General features: G+C 39.0%; 2 protein-coding genes across 3 annotated transcripts in view; one reads left to right on the top strand and one right to left on the bottom strand.

Annotated features, from left to right (window-relative positions):
- The window catches only part of Fubp1 (far upstream element binding protein 1), a 909332-nt gene that overhangs the window by 433556 nt on the left and 452079 nt on the right, over positions 1 to 23697 (top strand). The gene's annotated exons all lie outside the window — the stretch shown is intronic.
- On the bottom strand, positions 5322 to 13405 carry Ifi44l (interferon induced protein 44 like). Its single transcript, XM_051166051.1, has 7 exons — positions 12629 to 13405; positions 11951 to 11999; positions 11248 to 11443; positions 10397 to 10549; positions 8662 to 8833; positions 7391 to 7491; positions 5322 to 5522 (listed from the first exon to the last, which is right to left on the bottom strand). The coding sequence occupies exons 1-7, from the start codon at positions 13098 to 13100 to the stop codon at positions 5328 to 5330; spliced, it is 1338 nt and encodes a 445-aa protein (XP_051022008.1). The 5' UTR covers positions 13101 to 13405; the 3' UTR covers positions 5322 to 5327.

Here is a 23697-nt window from a genome sequence, read left to right on the forward strand (position 1 = left end):
TGAATTTTCTTGTTTCAAGTGAACAATAACCCACAGGGCTCAAGTCCTGGACAATTACATAAGTAACATTATGTATAATAAGAAGGTTATGTCTAGGAGAGAGAGGGGGGGTGTCTGTACACCTGTAGGTCTCTGTGTGTCTGTGTATGCCTGTGTGTGTCAGCATATAACAGCAATTAATGAAAAGGAAAGCCATGCATTTAAAAAAGAATAGAGAGGAGCATATGGGATGTTTTAGAAGGAGAAAAGGGAAGGAAGAAATGATATAATTATGTTATAATCTCAAAGAGAAAAAATGGCCATCTAAGACACCCTAGACCATTGGCTTCCAGGTTCTTTTATCTGCTGAACTTAAAGAATGGGTGTCAAGCCGGGCATGGTGGTGCACACTTTTAATACCAGCACTCGAGAGGCAGAGGCAGGTGGATCGCTGTGAGTTTGAGGCCAGCCTGGTCTACAGAGTGAGTCCAGGACAGCCAATGCTACACAGAGAAACCCTGTCTCAAAAAAAAGAAAAGAAAAGAAAAGAATGGGTGCCATACACCACAGGGAGGTGAGCCTTAGAAAGTGGCTTATGGCAGGTTTACAGGTGAGCATTTAGAGAAAGGAAGAAAGGCCGGCTCTTGCGATAGACTGCCTTTGAGAGTCCCTTCTAGAGGTTAATCAGGCTGTCCTTACCTAAATAAATGAGCACCTTTGAGAAATTGGTGTTTCCTGTTGGGTGTGGTGGCACACACCTGAAACCCTAACCCTGAGGAGCCTAGGGAGGAGGATAGTGACTTCAAGGGCAGCCTGGGATATACAAAGGAAAAACAAGAAAGTGCCAGATTCATTTCCAAAGTGGTTGTACAGTTTGCACTCCCACCAGCAATGAAGGAGTGCTCCCCTTTCTGCAGATCTTCGCCAGCATGTGCTGTCACTTGAGTTTTTGATCTTAGCCATTCTGATGAGCATAAGATGGAATCTCAGAGTCGTTTTGATTTGCATTTCTTTAAGTGTTTCTCAGCCATTCGATATTCCTCTGTTGAGTATTCTCTGCTTAGCTCTGAACCTCATTTCTTAATTGGGTCATTTGGATTGGTGGTGTTTAATTTCTTGAGTTCTTTATATATTTTGGATATTAGCCCTTTGTCAGAAGTAGGGTTGGTGATGATCTTTTCCCAGTCCGTAGGCTGTTGTTTTGTTCTGTTGACAGTGTCTTCTGCCTAACAGAATCTTCTCAGCCTCATGAGGTCCCATTTATTATGGTTGGCACTTTCTCCAAAAATTGGGAATGGGGCTACCTCAAGACTCAGTTATTCTACTCCCTAGAGTATACCCGAAAGATGTTCCACCACACCACAGGGACATTTGCTCAACTATGTTCATAGCAGCCTTATTTGTAATAGCCAGAATCTGGAAACAACCTACATGTCTCTCAGTCAAAGAATAGATTTTTAAAAACTGTGGTACCTTTACACTATGGACTAATACTCAGCTATTAAAAACAAGGAAATCTTGAAATTTGCAGGCAAATGGATGGGACTAGAAGTGATCGTCCTGAGTTAACCCAGATCCAGAAAGATACACATGGTATATACTCACTTATAATTGGATACTAGCCCAACATGGATGTCCTCTGAGAATCTTCACTCAGCAGGGGATTAGGAAAGACTTACTATTGGGACTCTAGGTGAAAGAGATATGGGAGAATGGGAAGATAGAAGGACCCAGAGGGTCCTGGAACCCTACAAGAAGACAATCAAGTCTGGCGGGTCTGTACCCAGAGGTGTCTGCACAAACTATTGTACCAAGAACAATGCATGCAGTAAACCTAGAACCCCTATTCAGATCTAGCCAATGGACAGCACATTCTCCACAGTTGTGTGGAGAACAGGGACTGACTCAGACATGAACTCTGGTGCCCCCTATTTGACCACTTCTCCTTGGTGGGGAGGTCTGGTGGTACTCAGAGGAAGAGGAAGCAGGCTATTCAGATGAGCTCTGACAGGCTGTGATCATGTGGTGTGGGAGGAGGTCCCCTTCTGTCACAGGACTAGAGAAGGGGAATAGGTGGAAAGAGGGATGGAGGGGGTAATGGGAAGATACAAGTGAAGGGATAACAATTGGGATGTAATCTGAATAAATTATTTTAAAAAAAAAGAATGAAAAATAAAATAAGAAATTGATATGTACCTTGTTTTTCTTGAACCTAGAAAAAGCATAAGTGTTCAATGTGAGTGTGTATTACTGATAAATCCCACCTGGACTGGAACGTTCCAGCTTATATCTACAGTGGTTTTCTTAGTGTGAAGCACTCACCCTGTATGCCAGCAATTTTTGAATCTGCATAGAGAGAGATGTATTCCAATTGATGAAACTGTTAGCCTCATCTTAGTCCCAAGACAGGAGTATGTCTTTCAGTTGCAAAATCTACAGACAACAGGCAGGATATTATCAAGATCACTGTGAGATTGCTGATGAGCACAGCTCCCTAGTGGTGACTTCAGCCTCAGACTGCGATGATACTAGAGGCTTAGGGTAGGTTTTACCTTGCACCCTCACCTCCAGGGTCGCCTGCAGGCTGGATTAGGATGAGTCAGAGATGGGTTATCCACTCATCTCTGGAGCATGTGGAGCCAGCTTGGCACCCCAAACAAGTTTTTTCTCTAGAGCTAATTCCAGGCCCACCTGTTAACAAATCAACCAACAAGTAATAATCTGTTAAACTGTCTTTCTTAAGAACACATGGGCTTATATACGGCAGAGCAGACACTCTCAGCGTCATGTGGTAGATACTGAGTTGGCACTAAGCCACAAATTTCAGAAACCACCACTTTGTGATGCACAAGTATCCCTTACCCACCACAAGGGCTCTCGGGCCAGTACGTCCACAGTCTCCACACCATCCCTCTGCCTCATGTTACACTCATGCGTCATCTATTATTCCATTAACACACTTTTTGTTAAGAAAGAATTTAATGACTTTGGCTGCATAGCTTGCTCAATGTTAAATTACATACATTTTCAAAAACCCTGAATAGCTTCTAAAATGCAACAGTGGTATGGCCCACTGTCCCTCAGTGTACCAGGGAATTGCTTGGGGAATCAGCAAGTCCTGAAAGGTTAGAAGTTTCAGCCTTCTTGATGCCCTCTCTTGCCAGCCTTTCCCTGTGGGAATTTCAATTTCACATTTAATTCCATGACACACGTGTGTGTTTATAAACTGTTATTAGGCATGTTGGGCTTTTCTGGACAGCAAACTTGGCCTAAAGGCTTTTACTCCCAAAGAGTATGCACATTGCTATAGACAGTCCTTCCATGCCTCACTCCTTTAGCCTTTACACGTCGCCTTCCTTCTAGGTTCTGTATCTCCTTAATAGGCTACACTATGCCACCTCTTTATAGATTGAAGACTTGTCACCTTCTGGCAAGATGGTCTCTTCATGACACTGATAGCAAGGTATAGCTCTATACACAGTGTGGAGAATAGGATCCAGTGTTGATGGTGTCACAGAAGCCAGTAACCTCGAACCAGACCAATGCCTCGTTGCAATGAACATTTGCAAGCGAAGATGCGTGGACAGAGGAGCATACAGTGGGACCCATTGTAACATACTTACAGTTTCCACGATGAGATGTTTTCTATGCCTCATTTTTGTCAGTTTGGTTTTTGTGGGTTTTATATTTGTGGTGGGAAGTTGCAAGAGTGAGGGGCAGAGAGAGGACGGGGAGAAGATTGGGGTGCATGATGTGAAACTCACAAGAAACCAACAGTTAAAAAAGAAACCTATGTGTCTTCATGGCACCATGGATCTTGAACATTCACAAGAGCACAGTTTCCCTTGAAACACTACTTTAGGAAGGCCTATTTCATCATACCTATCCTGAAGAAATTCCTGTCCTCTTAGCACCCAGAAGTAACCAGAAGAAAGAGTAATCTGGCTGAAGGTAAGATAGACTGTCAGGATAAGAATCTGTTGAACAAAAACAAATATTTTTTTAAAAATTTAAGCAGCTAGAGAGATTTCTCATCAGTTAAGAGTGCATAGTGCTTTTGTAAAGGACCCTTTCAATTCCCAGAACACATATCAGATGGCTTATGACTCCCTGTTTCAGTTCCAAGGGACCTGAGGCCTGTTCTCCACACACCCCTGTACTCATGTGCACGTATCCACCCACAGGCACACACATACGCATATAATTAAAAAGAATAATATAGCTATTTACCAAATAATATAATATTGAAAATAAAAGTAAAAAACAAACTGAAGAAGTAGGAAGGTTTACAAAACAGCTGAAAAGAATATTATAAGATTTATTTTTCTTCAACAATAGTTTTAACTTTGACAGTTGCTGCAGGGACTTCAGAATGATTTGGAAGACTTGCATGACAAACTTCCTTGGTGACTAGTAAGATTTCACCTCTCAGTAGTTCCACTTTGGAGATACAGCTATGATGCTTTGGAATTCAACTGATTAAGATCAAGCAAGGTACCATTACAGGAAGTAACTTTATTTTATAAAATATAAACATTATTGCAATAAAGTTATTAATAAAAACTAGCTCTCTTTAATTAATTTAAATTTGTTTAGAGACATTCGTGTTTCCAACCAGAGACATGTGAAACCCACTCCATCCTTATTTCCTTGTTCTCTCTCCAGTATCTCTACGAGGATTCCCATCCATATGGAGTAGATAACTGAGTAAATACCACCAAGTTAGAGAAAGTGGTACAGAGGAGTCATCATACATATTTGCAATACTTACCAGACCTTGTGCTGAGCTCTGTGACCACAAGGCACATCCAAATCCTGCTTCTCTAAGAACTCACACTCTATGTAGAAAAGAAGAAATCTACATCATTTGTAATCACTGTGCAATAAATCAGGGCGTGTGGAGATGGAGAGTGTGCTAGAGAAGGAAAATACACCATGACATTGAACTACAGTTGCTACGGTTACAGCTGCTATGGTTGCTACGGTTACAGTTGCTATGGTTATATGGAAGCTCATTTGGTCTAGGACTTCTTTCTCTCTTCTCTTCTCAGGGTTTGCCTTCATGTTTGATAGCTGACTCATTGAAGGAGCCATCAGCTGATGCTGTCAAAAACAGAACAGCAAATATTAACGAATGCAGAGTCTCAGAGACCATCAGCAGCATGACCCTCCTTGAAGCAATCAGATTTGGACTAAAATCATGAAAACTAATGTCATAAAAGCATGTGCTATTCCTCACATTGCTCCAAAAGCAAGGCAAACAAAAAACAGAAATGAGCACATATCACAATATATGTCAATGCTAGGTAAATAGGCCCCAACCACCCCACTGAGGTACACATAAGCCTTTAGAGAGGAGCCAAAGTACCATTGTCCTCAAGGGGAAAGTCTTCTAAGGCGTCATCCACAACCCGCAACATCTGCCTGAGTGCAGTCAAGATCAGAATATCCATCATAGGCTCCAACGTTCTCTCTGAAGCATAATTTCTGACCATCAAGATATTAGATATAGGAATATTTAGCATGGTATGGACATTCTTTACCTATGGAAAATATATTTTAAATTATTTTATGTGAAAAATATTTATGAAGCATATACATGTATACATATGAAGTATATCATACTAGAAATTTAACTGAATATTAAGTACAATTAAGGACAGAAACTTAAAGGGTAATGGCTTGATGAATCCTCTTCAGAATACAATTATAACATGGATAATTATGGTTATAAAATGAAATATAAATTGGAATGAGCTGAGCAATCAATCCAGTAATTTGTGCTGATGAGAACTGAACTCAAGGCCTCACACATGTTTGCAAGTTCACTCTCATTGAGCTACATCTACAGTTCCCCCTTTTAAAATTTTAATTTATTCAGATTACTCCCAGGACCATTTGATACTAGCAGTCCCACCACCACAACAAGCCCTGGAGATAATATCACATCCAACTCAGGAGAGAAAGATTTCAAGTCTGAGGTTATGAAAAGGATAGAGGCTTTAAAGGAGGAAAATAAATCCTTCGAATTAGAACAGAAATACACAAAGAAAGAAATGAAAGAATTGAACAAATTCACTTAAAGAAATTAATGAAGGACAGGAAACAGCAATCAAATAGGAGAAGGAAACTAATAATAGCATTCAAGACCTAAAAATGGAGATAGAAGTAATGAAGAAAACACAATCTGAGACAATCCTGGAAATAGAAAACCTAGGGAAGAGGACAGGATCTATTGACGTGAGCACCACCAACAGAATACAAGAGGTGGAAGAAAGAATCTCAGGGATAGAAGATATGACTGAAGAAATCAGTACAACAGTCAAAGAAAAAGTTAAATCTAAAAAGTTCCTGACACAGAACATCTGACAAATCTGGGACACTATGAAGAGACCAAATCTAAGACTAACAAGAACAGAAGAAAAATAAGACTCCCTGCTCCAACGCCCAGAAAGTATTTTCAACAAAATCACAGAAGAAAACTTCCCCAACCTAAAGAAAGAAATGCCCATAAATATACAAGAAACCTACCAAACTCCAAATAGATTTGACCAGGAAAGAAAATCCTCCCGCAACATAATAATCAAAACACTAAGCGTACAGAACAAAGAAAGAATACATCCCAATTGTTATCTCCTCACTTGTGTCTTCCCATTCCCACCTTCCCTCCTTCTTCTGCTTTATTCCCTTCCCCTAGACCTCTGACAGAAGGGGACCTTCTCCCCCAGCATATGACCATAGCCTATCAGGATAGCCTGATTCCCATTCCTCTGACTGCTAGGCCTCCCCACTAAGAGGGAGTGATCAAATTGGAGCAACAGAGTTCATGTCAGAGGCAATCCCCACTTTACCCACAACCATGGAGAATAAGCAGTGCACTGGACATATCTGAACAGGGGTGTCTATGTTTACTCCATGCATTTGTGGTTGGTTGGAGAAACAGTTTATGCAGGCCCCCTGGGTCTAGATCCACCAGCCTTGATGGTCTCTTTGTGGGGTTCCTAAACCCTCTGGGTCCTGCTATCTCCCCATTCTTCCATATCACTCTCAGAGCTCTGCTAAGAGCCCCAGCATCTGCCCTGATCCCCAGTACAGACCCTTTTTTTCTTTTTATTTTGAGACATTGTCTTGAATTCACTCTGTAGCCCAAACAGGCCTTGAACTTGCTATCGTGTGGTATCTGCCTCCTGAGCATCTGACATTTCAGGCTTGCCAAACTGAATGCACCTTGACCAAATTCTCACTTTGTGTGTGAACACACACACACACACACACACACACACACACACACACACACACACTCATACACACACACACAGTTGGTAGGAGGAGAGAGAAAAGACAGTGAGAAGCAAAGCACATGGCTGTGACTTTATCCCTATATCACCTGATTATAAACTTCATTCTTTACCTGGCTTTGAGAAGTCGCACATTCTGTCATGTTTAGAAAATTGTCATCAAGAACTTTATCACAGTCATTCACATTTGTAAGCAAGGCTACATGTCCAATACCTGTATCAAATAGAGATCATTAGTATAGGAATGTGCCAAGACAGTTTTTAAGTATATGTATGAACACCAGCTCTCTGTAAAATGAAGAGTTGGATGAGAACTATTCCAAGTAAATCTCAGCATGAAGCCTGATCTTCTTTCAAACATCACTTTCTTCTAAAATGAGATCTGACCTTGAGATGTAGGTAAACTCACAGTAAACTTGAAAGCTTGGTATGCATTTAAAGTGGGAAACATGGCTACTGCACCATTGAACTAAAGAGTCAAGTAGGTCATTAGATAAAGCAAATTAAGACTATGTTAATATATTTCTACATATCTATATTACAGAAGTTAATTTTTAATAATGACAACAATAATACCAAATATTAGAAAGAATGCAGAAAACCTGGATTGACCATATAGTGCTAGTTGGAATGTAACACGGTTTCATTTCTCTGAGTGGCAGTTTAGTGATTGAAAAATTAATACACACTTTCGATATGACGTATCAGTCTTATCCTTAGGGAACTCATGACCCCTAAAAATGAAAGCACTAATGTTCAGAAGCATTTTATTTATAACACCGAAAACCTGGACAATGTTTAAACACATTCTGCCATAACTGTATCAGGAACTACTACTCATCAAACAAAGAACAAGCAATCACTATATAAAAGCTCTGGCATGAATTTGAAAGGGTGTTGGGCCAAGTTTAAAAAGCCATTCTCAAATGGTGGCATAAAAATTATTCTACTTATATAATATTCTCAAATGAAGACTTATAACCATAGAGAAGTGGTCACATGTAGTTAAGGATGGTGAAGGGGCAGAGTGTGACTGTCTTAGTGGGGAGGTAATGCTGTATCCTGGGTTGTAGACATGGTTTCATGAATTACTACATATAATAAAACAGTACCGGCACCCTGCTTTTGATCTTACTAGCTAATTCCTGTGGGAAGGTTAGCCCCTTTAAGAAACTGCAAGGGGATTATACAGACAAAAACTGTAGACAGCCTAATCCTTCAGTTCTGAAAGCGACCATTTAAGGTGTATATCAGTCAAGTTTTTCAATGACCCCTTCTGCGCTTGCCACCAACTTGGAGCTCAGGACATTTACCCAAGGAAACAGGATGTGTAGTTCCTCAGCACTCACTTTGTAACTTCCTATGGAGTTGTAATGACACTTACCACAGTCTACTGCATCTTGTTGAATTTTTTTGAGCTTTGCCACCATTTTATCAGAGAGGGTGTTGACAGAGTTGCTGTCTAAGACAAAAGCCACACAGCGAATCCTGTCCTTGAGTGGTGGAGAGGTGACATGCGTGAAGCGCTTCGCCTGAATTGCCGCATGTGGGTTGAACTATATAGAAAAAGAAGTTGATATTCACTGTTCAGAGACTGCTTAATCAGCAGAAAGCACAGCCAATCACTCTCTTCCCACAGATTCCTCCCTGGTTGCTTAGTTACAGCTTCCTCCCTGCCAGTTTCTCATTGTCAAGATCTCACTTTGGCTTTCTTAAAGACAAATGACTTTATTGTTTTGGTAAAAATGGCAATTAACCACTGCGATTATTGAAAGAAAATGCAAATACTATTAAAAATCTGACTTCAATCTCCAATCTCCAGAAACAAATACCATTAAGATTTGCTATGCATCATTTAGGCATGAGAATTTTGCATGCTTAAATGGATTGATATATGGGGAAAGGCCAACAGAGAAAAGAGAATGAGATGATGTTTAAACTTAAAGACTATGATTTCTTCTTAATTTTTTTAAAGTAAAGTGAAATGAAAGAAATGTGAATTTCCAAGTTAGTGTCTCCTTATCACAAACAGGACAATGATCTTTCTACTACTGAGAAAATAGATTCCAAAATACAGCAAACATTTGTAAGTGTGTACTCTGTGTGTGTGTGTGTGTATGTATGTATGTGTTGTATGTGGGTGTTTGTGTATGTGGTGTGTATGTGTTCTGTGTGCTTGTGTGTATTGTCTGTGTTTGTGTAGTGTGTGCATGTGTGTGTTGTGTGTGTATGTGTGTATGTTGTGTGTGTGTGGTGTGTGCCTGTGTATTCAATGTTGAACTGAGTTGACGTATTCCTTGCTATGAAAACTGAGGGTTTGGGGATGGTACTCTCCTCATCTCTCTGCTCTCTTCCTCCCTTTAACTATGCAATTCCTTTCCCTCACTATACTGTGAGTCTCTTGAAAATGATAACTGTGCTCTTAATTAGCTGTGCATTTTTTCAGTGATTCTCTTTTTCTCTAGAACAAATTACATTTTTAATAAATAATTTCAAGTGAATGAATGAGCACATAGTCACTAGTCAAGCTTTTCCTTCTAGCTCAACTGAGAAAAAAAAGGCTTGAAAGTTTAGAAATTGAAGCCAACTCCATTACATTCTATACCCAAAGGAAGGCGCTACATAGATAACGCTGAACATTTAGGGTATGTTGCTCACCTAGTGTTCTCAGAACTTCTATAGCACAGGCACTATTATTATTACATTTCAAATATTTAAAGTCCAAGATTTAGAAAAATCATTATGTAACTTCCTTCTTCGGTACACATCTAACCCAGATCCAAGCAGTATTCTTATAGAAAATTTCAACAGAGGGCAGATACTTATTCTAATATCTTCTCTATACTTAAACATTCACAAAGTTAAACTACCACTAGTTTAACTACTTAAATGACTTCTTCATTCACGGTTTACATTATTTAAAGAATCATGTAAACAGAACATTTCTATGAACCTCCCCTAAAATTCACATAAGTCAAGCCCCGCCATATAGTTTTATTTTTCAATTGCACAGACCATAGGACTATGATTTCACATTTCTTTCATAAATATACATCCATTTAAAGGAGAGTAGTATTAATGTTGGAATCAGATATGTCTTGGGATGAAAGGAGGTTTACCTGGTACCTGTCTGGTACATAGCCCTTTAAGATGTGAGGTATGTCGTCTATGCACAATCCTGCTTCTTCCCTCTCACTCAGCCCCATGGAATCACACAGCATAAATGGGAGTGTTTTCCCACTTTTTCCATCTTTAATAGAATATATTCTGTACTGTAAAAAAAAATTACTAAGTTAAAGAATGTTTGCTAGAATTCAAGACAGGAGGAAAAAGCTAATGTTTTTTATAGTGGCCTGGCACTACTGCGATCCTCCTACTGTAGCCTCCCAAGGGCTGGGATGGCAGGCGTGAGCCACCACACCAAGCTGTGTGCTCATAGCTCTTCTACATGAAGGACAGGAGATGCTTTAACAGGGTACTTTACCAGAAAGTTCCGAACCCATCTGTGAAATTACGACAGCTCGAACATTGAAGCATTTCAATTAATGCTTAATGGATTCAATTCTTCCTGTAGCATCTTACCTAGAGTTCTCAGACTATGCTGACATGCTGAAATAAATCCACATCAAAAAACAAGATGCAATTTGTGAAAGTCGTAAAAATGTTTTAAGATATTGAATATAGAACCAGTGATAAATTGATGCTATAGTCTTGTAGCATATTTACAAGTATAAAAAGATGTTTTCATATAACTAATTCTTGGGTCTGTAAAAACAAAAGGCTTCTCTGGATAATATTATTGAATGGACATAAATTTGATGCAAAGTTATTTCTATTTTACTTAAGTACTTAGCATTTAATTGTAGATTAGAAAAGGGGTTGTTTCTGAAATAAAATTACAAAAAAATGAACAAATGCATTGATTCTAACCTGTAAATCACAATCTTTCACAAATTCTTAGGTAGCTTACCTGCTTAGTAATGCTGCTTTCATCAGACCCCACGATGGCCTGGCGAGCTAGGTGGCCTTGGAAAACAGACTTCACTGAATTGAAAAAGCTGGACTTTCCAGAACCTACTGGGCCCACTAAGAGAATACGAGCTTCTGAGACCAAGTCTTCATAGGGCCTGTAGGCTCTGAGAGCAGAGACAAGCTTTCTTCGGTGCCTGTTTAGAATACAGGAATTAAATACAACTGCAGATCTTCTACAAAGCAGTGTAATTACCCTAGGGCTTCAGTTTATTCTATTTTAGGTATGGATTTAGTTACACATTTATTCTGATAGTAGCTTTATAACATATTGTGTGTAATACCTTAAACATACCGGGTTATATACTTTACCCTTAGATATGTATTTATATATTCAGAATGAAACCTTAAGCTGAAACAAGCCATTATAAATCTTGGAACACAAATCTTTGAAAGATATTAACATTGAAAATAAGTGATTATTTGCAATAAACTATATTAAGGGAAAATAAAAATATATTCACATCTATAAATTGAAAAGGGAATATTGTTTTGATATTAACTGCAATGCTGTCTGTCAATAGCAACTTTCTTTCATTCCAAGTAATATTATTTTTTATCTTTCTTACTAGTTCATTGTCAGTACTCTTAATGCAACTAATCTGAATAAAATTTATAACAAGTAGGTAAAGAGCCTAATTTACTGTTTGGCAGTCACCAGCCTTTTTATGAAGCCTGGATCATTCTTAATGCCTACAGAAAATAAACACAGCACAGTAAGCTCCCTGACTGTTTGACTCTCTGTGGTCAAGTCCCCTCCTAAGCAGGGCTGGTCTGTTTGTGTAGCCCTGACTTCTCCCTGCGAGTCTGAGTCAGAAACATCCTGAGAGGAAGAGAAGAGAAGATGAATCTGTGCAGCTGTAAAGTCAAAGTTTCTCACTCTTTGTCTCCTGCTATCACCCTCATTCCTTCTCTCCATATTCTCTCTCCTCTCTCCTGTCCCTACTACCTTCAACTCCATCTCTGTCTGTTTTAAGAGAATAAGATATAGTCTGTTCTGGAGGCATTTTGAGTTACCATGACCCAGGAACACAGATTTATGCTACCCCAAATTCCATGTTCCAACAATGGAAGCAGTTTTACATTTCTGTAGCTTTAAGTAACAAAGAAAGGCATAAATATGGTGGGTACAGCAAAGAGACAGATACAGCAAGGCCATTTCTGACTTTATACATGTACATTTTTTTCTCACAGGAGTCTATAGTACTTATTCCTGCACAATAGGTTTATTCATCATTTTCCTTGCCCTTGCAAACCAATTATAATACATAACTGCAAAGACTAGAATCAACTGCAGAGGCCCATTACCCTTTTATACGTACCATCAACTCGAAAAATTTCACATTCCAAATATTGAGAGATATTTTTAACATTAAGGTCTAGTATTTTTATTACTGCATTGTTTAGATGAAGTTTGCATTTGCTTGGATCCAGAGTGAGTGACAAACCATACGGTGAGAGAAATTTCAGCTGTTCATTACTGACTGTTACTACTGTGTCCAAAAACAAAGCTGATATTCCAGGGCTATTATTCCTTTCAAAAGAAAACCAAACACAAGTACGTGGCTTTTCAGAAGGTAAACTGGAAAAACACTCCAGCATAAAAACCCCAACAACCTCTTCATTCAGGTGAACTACTGTCATGGTGGCTCCCTGGTGAGAACATGTCTTAGTCATCCTGAAAATGCTAGACCCATGAACGCTAGACTTATAAAGAAGAGTCAAAGATGCTTTCCCAAGAAGATTTTCCAGTATCTTTTCTTCTATCCATGTCAATCGGGTTGTCACTTCCATGCTCCTGTAACTGAGAGAAAAACAAATAGAAGTTCAGTGACTGTCGCAATATAGCAGTTTAAAGTACAAGTTTCTATTTAATTCCAATGAGGTTTATTGTCCTCTAATCCAGTTAAAACACATTAAGATTTTGAAGCAAAAAAAAAAGTGTAGTATGTGGAAATGGAGGCATAGAAATTCTACATGAAAAATACATACTTTTGAGATGATAAACAGCATTAAAATTTAACATTGGGCCAGGAATGATGGCACACTCCTTTAATCGCAGCACTCAGGAGACAAAGGTAAGTAGAGGCTGTGAGTATAACACCAGCCTGATTGGTCTACACGGATAATGAGTTACAGTCTAGTCTGATTTGCCTACACAGTGAGTTCCAGCCCAGCCAGCATTTCATAGTGAAAGCTTGTCTCTAAATAAATAAACAAATAAATAAATTTACATTGGTTAACAGAGTAAATTGCAGACTAGATAAAAAAAAAAACATTTTTAAAAATTAGTAAAGAAATAATTTATTTTAATAAGATAAATAGTAAATAATTTATGTAGGCTTTGTGGCTCACATGCTCTCTGCCCTGATTTTGTGACTACCGTTATAATTACAATAATTATAGCTAATATGTGTTGTAACTGAAGTGTGGCTTTTACCCCAAGATTCATGTGTTGTGAGATTTGCCTTTAATATGTTATTGACTGATAGAAAAATAGAGGCAGGACATAGTGAGACATAGCTGGTTGAATATAGGATGCTCTTGTAGGAAACTAAGGTATTGCTCATAGGAACCTAGTCGTATTTCATGAGAGAGTTATTACAAAAGCCTAAGATTGTCTAGGGTTCTAGTTTCTAGTTTGGCCATGTGCTATATTCTGCACATATTTATATGGTACCACATGATCCAATCCTCCTTGACGTGACGCAGCCATGTGCCATAGCTGAACAACAAAACATTAGATATCTAGTACTCTGAGGTAAATGAATCTTTTTCCTTTATCAAGGTAGCTGCTCTGAGATATTTTAGTATGGTATAGTATACTAATTCTATATATAAACAAATTAACATGACTGCATGTCAATAAAACAATTTTACCACACATAGACTATGTCAACCTATGAATTAAAGGACAGAGGTGAAAATATATTCAAAGATAGTTCACAAAGGAAAATGACAGAAATAGGAAAGTAGTCAATAGATAAGCAAGTCCTATGGTGACAGCTAACCTCAGAGCCATCAAACTAGTTACTAAGTGAAAAAAAAATTAAAAATTGTATAAACTGTTTTTGAAGTATTAGAAACCATAATACAGTAAGTGTAATTAGTAGGAAGTTAATAAATAATTATATGACTAAGATTCATAAAAGTTCACACAGAAGAACAAACTTGATATTTAGAATTGCACTTCCCTGAGTTGTAGGGGCCAACATCAAAGAGGTCCCTGAGAGGACAGGAGATGGGTCAGTGAGCAAAGTGTTCCTCATGCAGGAACAAGGGTCTGAATTCAAATTCTCAAAACTCATGGAAAGCCAGATATAGGCATGCTCATCTATAATACTAGAATTCCTTTGCTAAAAGGTATCCAAAAATAGGAGAATACACTGAAGCGTGTGGGCCAAGTAGCACAGCAGTGCAGAAGAGACCCTTCTTCAAACAAACTGGAAGGCAACTACAGGCACAGCAGGTTGTCCTCTGAACCTCACAAATGTGGGATGTGTGCATCTATAACACACACACACACACACACACACACACACACACACACCCACCTGAGATGTTGAAATTTGAAAGAAAGCTCCAGCTAGACTAATAGAATTAAAACAAATTTTTATTTTGGAGTGTAACAGAAAGAACACATTGCTAGCATTCTCCACAGGTAATGAGTTGAAATTCTGAAGAGATCCAGAGAAGAAATACTAACAGGCTGGAGGCATACAGAATTTGTTTTCTCTTCCAATATGTTGCATTCAGGTAAATGGGATTTCCAGTATGAGTCATTACATGAGAGTTGGTTACTGGATTTCTACAATAATACACTAAAGATATAAACTATAAAGGAAAGATAAAATTGACTTTGAAAACAAATGATTGTCTTATAAAAAGAGAAAATAGGGCTGGAGAGTTGGCTCAGCGGTTAAGAGCACTAACTGCTCTTCCAGAGGTCCTGAGTTCGATTCCCAGCAACCACATGGTAGCTCACAACCATCTATAATGAGATCTAGTGTCCTCTTCCGGCATGCAGGTTTACATGAAGGCAAAACACTGTGTATATAATAAATAAATAAATCTTAAAAAAAAAGAGAGAGAGAAAATAAAAACTAGTTGGGGAATTACAAAGACATTCTATAAAGCTACCCTACAGAGAAATTATAAGAAGCCAAGAACCACACAGAAGAAAAGTAGACCCAGAATGGGAAGATCAAATTTAAAGATGTAATGACAAGCCAAGAAAAAGATAGACCTGTTGTAACATGGCACTGTGCCAAATTCATTCCATATAATAATAAATATCCAGCAGTGCCAACAGTTGTCTCAGACACAGAGACCCGAAAATATTGATACTGGAGGTGGATAGATGGCCAAACAATTAAGAGAACTTGCTATTTTTCTAGAAGATCAGGGTGTCAGTTCCAGTACCCTCACAACCACCTGAAACTCCCATGTCATGGAGGCTGATGCCCTCTTCTGCTGATGCCCTCTTCTGCTGATGCCCTCTTCTGGCTTCTCAGGCATATACATATAGGCATAAGATAAATACACACACACATTCACACATTCATACACACACACATTCATACTCACACACATCTATATGTGTGTGTGCATATATATAAAGCAGAATTGTTGGCATTGTCTTGATAACCACATAGAGTTCACCAGAAAGTAGCTGGTCCTGCACCATTTATGAGGACATATGTAGATCAGGTACACTCATTTTGGCCCATCAGCACAATGAAATCAGTAGCAGTTGACATGAATAGGCTAGCTCTATTTTTTTTTTTTTTTTTTTTTTTTTTTTTTTACAAACATGGGTAAAGGCAAATAATTTTCTTTTAATTTAAAAAGCAAACTAAGCATGAGAAACTAAGTTTGGTGCCATCTGTACAAAGTGTTAACACAAAGCAATACCAAAGATTGCGCTCATACATTACACACATGGAAGAATGTGTGTGATCTGTGCACAAGCCTGGATTACATTTCACCCTGAGAAATAAGTAAGGATGAGAGCAGAGGGGAGAGTCGTGGGTTGCTTTTACTTGGCATGTAATACTTTCCTACCAAAGCAAATCTGATTAAATGAAAGCAAATCATAGTTGAAATGTGTTAGAAATATTTGGAAGCTGTTCCAGAGTTTGCTTTCCCGGTTGTTAGCAGGATGTTCGTAGTTAGTTAGTAGGAGCACAAATAAATGAGAGCAGTGTAGTCACCCGGAAGAGAGGCCAGGCAGTGCTTACCTGCTGTGGAGTCCTCAGGCAGACTGAAACAAAGGGTGGATCATCAATTCCTTTTTCTGAGTCGTGGGGCAGTTGGAGAACAGAAAATTCTTTGTCTATCTTAGGTTCCAAAATCAAAAGGAAAAGAAAGCAAGCTGAAACTCAGAGCAGGAAATGCTTTGTTGTGTGCTAAGTTGGCTGCACCCCAATTGTCCTTAACTTTCGTTTTCCTCACTGAGAAGAAAGAGGGTAAGAAAGAGAAAGCCACACAGGAAAAATTGATCCCTGCACCTGACTGCACACAGACACGTGTGAAATGGCAATGACTAATGCGAACACACCTTCAAAAGCCCTTCCTGTAAGTTGCCTTTGTCCTTGGCCCTGAATCACTAATGCTCTCACAGTTCTTCCTACAGCAGCCCGTGCCTGTTAGGAGCTCTGCTTTGCAAAGTCCAAAACACTCTTGAAAACATCAAGTTAGAAGTTACTCAGAGGAAGGCCAGCAGGCTACCAAGAAGAGACTTGATACCTTACGAGCATATATACAGGGGGAGGAGGTCCCCCTTAGTCACAGTCATAGGGGAGGGGAGTAAGGGGAAAATGGGAGGGAGGGAGGAATGGGAGGATACAAGGGAGGGGATAATCATTGAGATGTAATATGAATAAATTGATAAAATAAAATTCTAAAAAATCAGGGTCAATTTAAAAAAAAAAAAAAAGAAGAAGTCAGGGTGGCACAGGTAGTGCTCCTCGAGCCTAGACTCCCTGCATGGAACAAGTGCATGATGGCTCCACTTTTCCAACTCCATGCAGCACCTCACTGTTCCTGTTCCTGTTTTCTCACCCATACATTGGCACTGTTGTAGACCTGGGGAGAAATTAGATGAAATAGATGAAATCAATAGCATTAAGAAGTACGCAGAGATAGCAAGATGGCGGCGAGCTGCGTGCACCTTGCTTAGACGCCAGAGAAACTAAGGCAGAAAATTGGACTTATTTCGTAAGCAGGAACACCAAGCTCCCCACCCCACTACAGGGGGAGAAACTAGGGACAACCTTGTACAACCCCAAACACGGGAAAAAGCACGGACCCCCTGAGGAGCAGAGCATCCGCAGCGGCAGCAGTGGCAGCTGCAGGGATAGCTAAAGCACATAGACAGTGATAGCGGTTGCGGCTGTGGCGCCAACAACACCAGCGGCGTCGCTTGCTGAGGTAGACCTGGGAGGACAAAAAAACTCGCAGTGGTGATTGGTGGGGCGGGGATTGGCAAGCTCAGCAGCGGGAAGTGGAAAGCAACAGGGGCTGCAAGGGACTGTGTGCAGTGACCGTGGGTGACAGAGAGTGGACCAGTGCCTTGTTTCAGTGGAGAATGGCAACCAGCCATTCTGACAAAGGGGAAGTCAGACTGCTGAATGGATCAGTGCACCAAAGTGGAGTAGCCTGTTTACAGAGCAAAAGATTAACAAAACAAAAGTCACACAGCATCTGACATCCAAATCACAGATTCATTGTATGGTGAATCCCTTAGAGGAAACAAGCACCCAGAGGAGCCCTATAAAACCGTGGAATCTAGGTGGTAGAGCTCAAACAAATAAAGACACAGGAAGGGAGTCTGAGAACCCAGTGTAGAATACAGCTCCCTATCAAAGGTACTCACCCCCAAGACCACCAGCTTGGAAAGCCCAAGCCTCCTAAGCAGATGCCTAAAGGAAAGAATAAGAGGTCTAATAACAAAAATCAAGACATTATGGCTCCTCCAGAAAGCCCAGAAACCAACAGATACCCTACTATGGCAGAGTCACAGGAAGACGACCTCAAAACCATGCTTATACAGCTATTTGAGAACTATAAAGAGGAAATGAATAGATCCTTCCAGGATTTCCAGGATAGCACAAACAAGCAAATAGAAGCTATCCAGGAGAAACAAGAAACCACACGCATACAGGTGAAGGATTTAAATAAAACAATTCAAGACATGAAAACAGAATTAGACAATATTAAAAAATCACAAATCGAGAAAAAAAGTGAAATGGAACAATTAAAAAAGGAAGCAGGAATCCAACAGACAAGTATAACTAAAAGAATCCAACACATGGAAGACAGAATCTCAGGCGCTGAAGATACAATAGAAGAATTGATACATCTCTCAAAGAAAATCTTAAAACAGAAAAATCAGTGACACAAAGCATCCAAGAAATCAAGGACACCATGAGAAGGCGTAACCTCAGGATTATAGGAGTTGATGAAAAGGAAGATGCAAAGTCCCAGGGTCTAGGAAATGTTTTTTAAGAAAATTCTACATGAAAACTTCCCCAATCTACAGAAGGAGATACCCTTGAACATACAAGAGCCCCACCCGAACACCAAATACACTAGACCAGAAAAGAAATTCATCCCGGCACATAATAATCAAAACACTAAACCTGAAGAATAAAGAAAAGATACTAAAGGCTGCAAGAGAGAAAGGCAAAACAACATATAATGGTAGACCCAACAGAATTACACCTGACTTTTCAACAGAGTCTATGAAAACCAGAAGAGCCTGGTCTAAGATTATGCAGACTCTAAGAGACCACAGATGCAAACCTAGGCTACTATATCCAGCAAAACTTTCAATAAACATAGATGGATAAATCAAGATATTCCATGACAAAACCAAATTTAAACAGTATCTAAACACCAACCCTGCTCTACAGAAAATAGTAGAAGGAAAACATCATCACAAAGAGACCAGCCACACCCAAGAAAATGCAGCATACTGACAAGCACACACCAGCAAAACCAAAACAGACATGCCACACAGAATCACCACTAACTCCACAATAAATGAATCCAATAACCAGTGGTCAATAATATCTGTCGACATCAATGGTCTCAACTCCCCAGTAACAGACACAGGCTAACAAAATGGATACAAAGGCAAGACATATCAATATGCTGCATTCAAGGAACACATCTCAATAACAAGAATAGACATTACCTGAGATTAAAGGGTTGGAAAATTTTTACAAGCAAATGGTCGTAGGAAGCAAGTGGGAGTAGCCATTTAATATCTGATAAAGTAAAATTTCAATTAAAATTCATCAACAAAGATTGAGAAGGACACTTTGTCCTAATCAAAGAAAAAATCCAACAAGAGGACATCACTATCCTGAATATTTATGACCTAAATATTAGAGCACCTGCATTTGTAAAAGAAATTCTTTTAAAGTTTAAATCACTTATCAATCCCAACACAATAATAGTAGGAGACCTCAACACCCCACTATCATCAATGGACAGATCCTCAAGGCAGAACTTAAAAAAAAAAATAATCAAGCTAACAGAGGTCATGAATCAAATGGACCTAATAGACATTCACAGAACTGTTTACCAAAATAGAAAAGAATATACCTTCTTCTCTGTGCCACATGGAACCTTCTCCAAAATAGACCATATAATTGTTCACAAAACAAGCCTCAATAGATATAAAGAATTCAAAGAATCCCCTGAATTCTATCAGACCACAATGGCCTAAAGCTGAGCATCCACAACAATAAAATTAACAAAACCCTACAAACACATGGAAACCAAATAATGTTCTACTCAATGACAACAGGGTCAGGGATGAAATAAAGAAAGGAATCAACTACTTCCTAGAGGTCAATAAAAATGAAGGCACAACATATCCAAACTTTTGGGACACAATGAAAGCAGAGTAAGAGGAAAGTTCCTAGTACTAGGTGCCTTCATAAAGAAACTGGAGACATCGCATATAAGCAACTAGCTGGAACACTGAAAAACTCTAGAAAGAAAGAAGCATACACTCCCAAGAGAGTAGACTGCTGGAAATCATCAAACATGGGCCTGAAATCAATAAATCAGAAACGAAAGAAAACAAATCAAGGACTCAGAGAAACCAAGAGCTGTTTCTTTGAGAAAACCAACAAGTTAGAAAAACCTTAGCCAAACTGACTATAAGGCAGAGAGACACTAACCAAACCACAAAATCAGAAATGAAAAAGGAGACATAACAATGGATACTGAGGAAATCCAAAGAATCATTAGGTCTTACTTCCAAAGCATATATGCCACAAAATTGGAAAATATAAAGCATATGGACAATTTTCTTTCTAAATTCCAATTTCCAATGTTGAATCAAGATCAAGCAATCCAATTAAACTGTCCTATATTTCCTAAGGAGATAGAAGCAGTCATCAAAAGTCTCCCAACCTAAAATAGGCTTGGGCCAGATGGACTCATGGCAGAATTCTACCAGACATTCAAAGAAGAACTAATATCAATACTTCTCAAACAATTCTACAAAATAGAAACAGAAGGAACATTACCAAACTCATTCTAAGAAGCCACAGTCACCTTATTACCTTAGGCATGCAAAAATCCAACAAAGAAAGAGAATTTTACACCAATCTGTCTTATGAACATAGATGTAAAAATACTCAATAAAATTTTGGCAAACTGAATCCAAATCACATAAAAAAAATCTCACCCATCATGACCAAGTAGGCTCATACCAAGAATGCAGGTGTGGTTGGATATAAGGAAATCCATCAATGTAATCAATCATATAAACAAACTGAAAGAAAAAATTACATGACCATCTGCTTAGATGTGGAAAAAACATTCAATAAAATCCAACACCCTTTCATTTTAAATGTCTTAGAGAGACTGAGGATACAAGGCACATACCCAAACATAGTAAAGGCAGTATACATCAAGCCTATAGCCAACATCAAGAAAAATGGGGAGAAACTTAAGTCAATCTCACTGAAATCAGGGACACAACAAAGCTGCCCACTCTCTCCATTATTCATCAATATAGTACTTGAAGTCCTAGTTAGACCAATAAGACAGCTAAAGGGGATACCTATAGGAAAAGGAACAATTTAAAGTTTCACTATTTGCAGATGATATGATAATATACATCAGCGGCACTCAAAATTGTACCAAATAATTCTTACAGCTGATAAACAACTTCAGCAAAGTGGCAGGATACAAACTTAACATGAAAAAGTCAGTAGCCCTACTGTATACAGATGAAAAAAAGGTGGAGAAAGAAATTAGGGAAACCACCTCCTTCACAATAACCTCAAACAATATAAAATATCTGGGTGTAAATCTAAGCAAGCAAGTGAAAGACCTTTATGAAAAAAATTTCAATTCTCTACAGAAAGAAATTGAAGAAAATATCAGAAAATAGAAAGATCTCCCATGCTCATGGACTAGGAAGATCAACATAGTAAAAATGGTCACCTACCAAAAGCAATATACAGATTCAATGCAATCCCTATCAAAATACCAACTCAATATTTTATAGAACTGGAAAGATCAATTCTCAACTTCATGTGGAAAAAAAAACCCAGTGTAGCTAAATCAATCCTATCCAATAAAAGATCTGCTGGATCAATCTCCACCCCTAATCTCAGGCTGTGCTATAGAACAACAGTAATTAAAACAGCATGGTACTGGGCATAGAAACAGGCCAATTGACCAATGGAATCTAATTGAAAACCCAGATATATATCCACACACACATGGTCATTTGATTTTTGGCAAAGAAACCAAAACAATACAATGGAAAAAAGAAAGCATTTTCAACAAATGGTGCTGGTCCAACTGGATGTCTACATGTAAAAAATGCAAATAGATCTATATTTATCACCCTGTACAAAACTAAAGTCTAAGTGGATCAAAGACCTCAACATAAAACCAGACACACTAAATCTGTTAGAAGAAAAAAGTGGGTAACACCCTAGAACTCATTGGCACAGGAGACAAATTCCTGAACAGAACACCAACAGCTCAGGCTCTAAGATCAACAATTAATAAATGGGACCTTATGAGGCTGAGAAGCTTCTGCAAGGCAGAAGACATTGTCAGCATAACAAAGCAACAGCCTACAAACTGGGAAAAAAATTTTTACCAACCCTACATCTGACAAAGGGTTGATATCTAAAGTATATAAAGAACTCAAGAAATTAAACACTACCAAACCAAACAACCCAATTAAAAAATGGGGTTCAAAACTAAACAGAGAATTCTCAAAAGAGAAATATCAAATGGCTGAGAAACACTTAAAGAAATGCTCAACATCCCTATTCATCAGGGAAATGCAAATCAAAACGACCTTGAGATTCCATCTTACACCTTATCCGATTAACGAAGATCAATAACTCGAATGACAACACATGCTGGAGAGGATGTGAGGAAAAGAGAACACTTCTCCACTGTTGGTGGGAGTGCAAAATTGTTCAACCACTCTGGAAAGGAATATGGTGCTTTCTCAGAAAGTTAGGAATAGCTCTACCCCAAGACCCAGCTATACCACTCCTGGGCAAGTATCTGAAAGATGCCCCACCACACCGTGCAACAAAGACATTTGTGCAACTATGTTCATAGCAGCCTTATTCATAATAGCCAGGATCTGGAAACAACCAAGATGTCCCTCAATAGAAGAATGGATTAAAAAAAAAAAAAAACTGTGGTACATCTACACAATGGAATACTATTCAGCTATTAAGAACAAGGAAATCTTGAGTTTTGCTAGCAAATGGATGGAATTAGAAATGATCATCCTAAGCAAGATGACCCAGACCCAAAAAGACACGCGTGGTATATACTCACTCATATGTGGATTTTAAACCAACACAGACATCCTAGGAGAGACTCCACCTAGCAGGACATAGGGACATTTACAGAGACTTAAAGCTGGACACTGGACAGAGTCTCGAGTGTGTAGAGTGACCCAGTCAGGCCACACACGAAGAGGTCATATATAGTACAGGGGATATTAGATAAACTATGGTCACATGGTAGGGGAGGAGAGCTCCCCTATCTAAGGACTAGGGGAGGGAGGGAAAGGGGTTGAGAAAGGGATGGATGGGATCGGGGGTAGATGAGGGAGGGGGTGGGACCAGGAGGGGAAGAGTGAGGGGTCCACAATTGAGATGTAAAGAGCTCAAACTACAGAACAAGCAGGTAATTTATATTCCTAATCCCACTACATGGGAATAGTTCTGAGACTGGCAGAGGTATAAATGTATAGGCCTAGAGAGACCTCATGTGGACCACAGAATCTCTGTGAATTACTATTAGAGGCCATTACTAGTAAGGAAAGAAGGAAGATTTGTAAATGCTTTACGTCGACCCATACAATGACCAGAAAACTAGC

Source organism: Acomys russatus, chromosome 23 (assembly GCF_903995435.1).
Source record: "Acomys russatus chromosome 23, mAcoRus1.1, whole genome shotgun sequence".
Taxonomy (NCBI): Eukaryota; Metazoa; Chordata; class Mammalia; order Rodentia; family Muridae; genus Acomys; species Acomys russatus.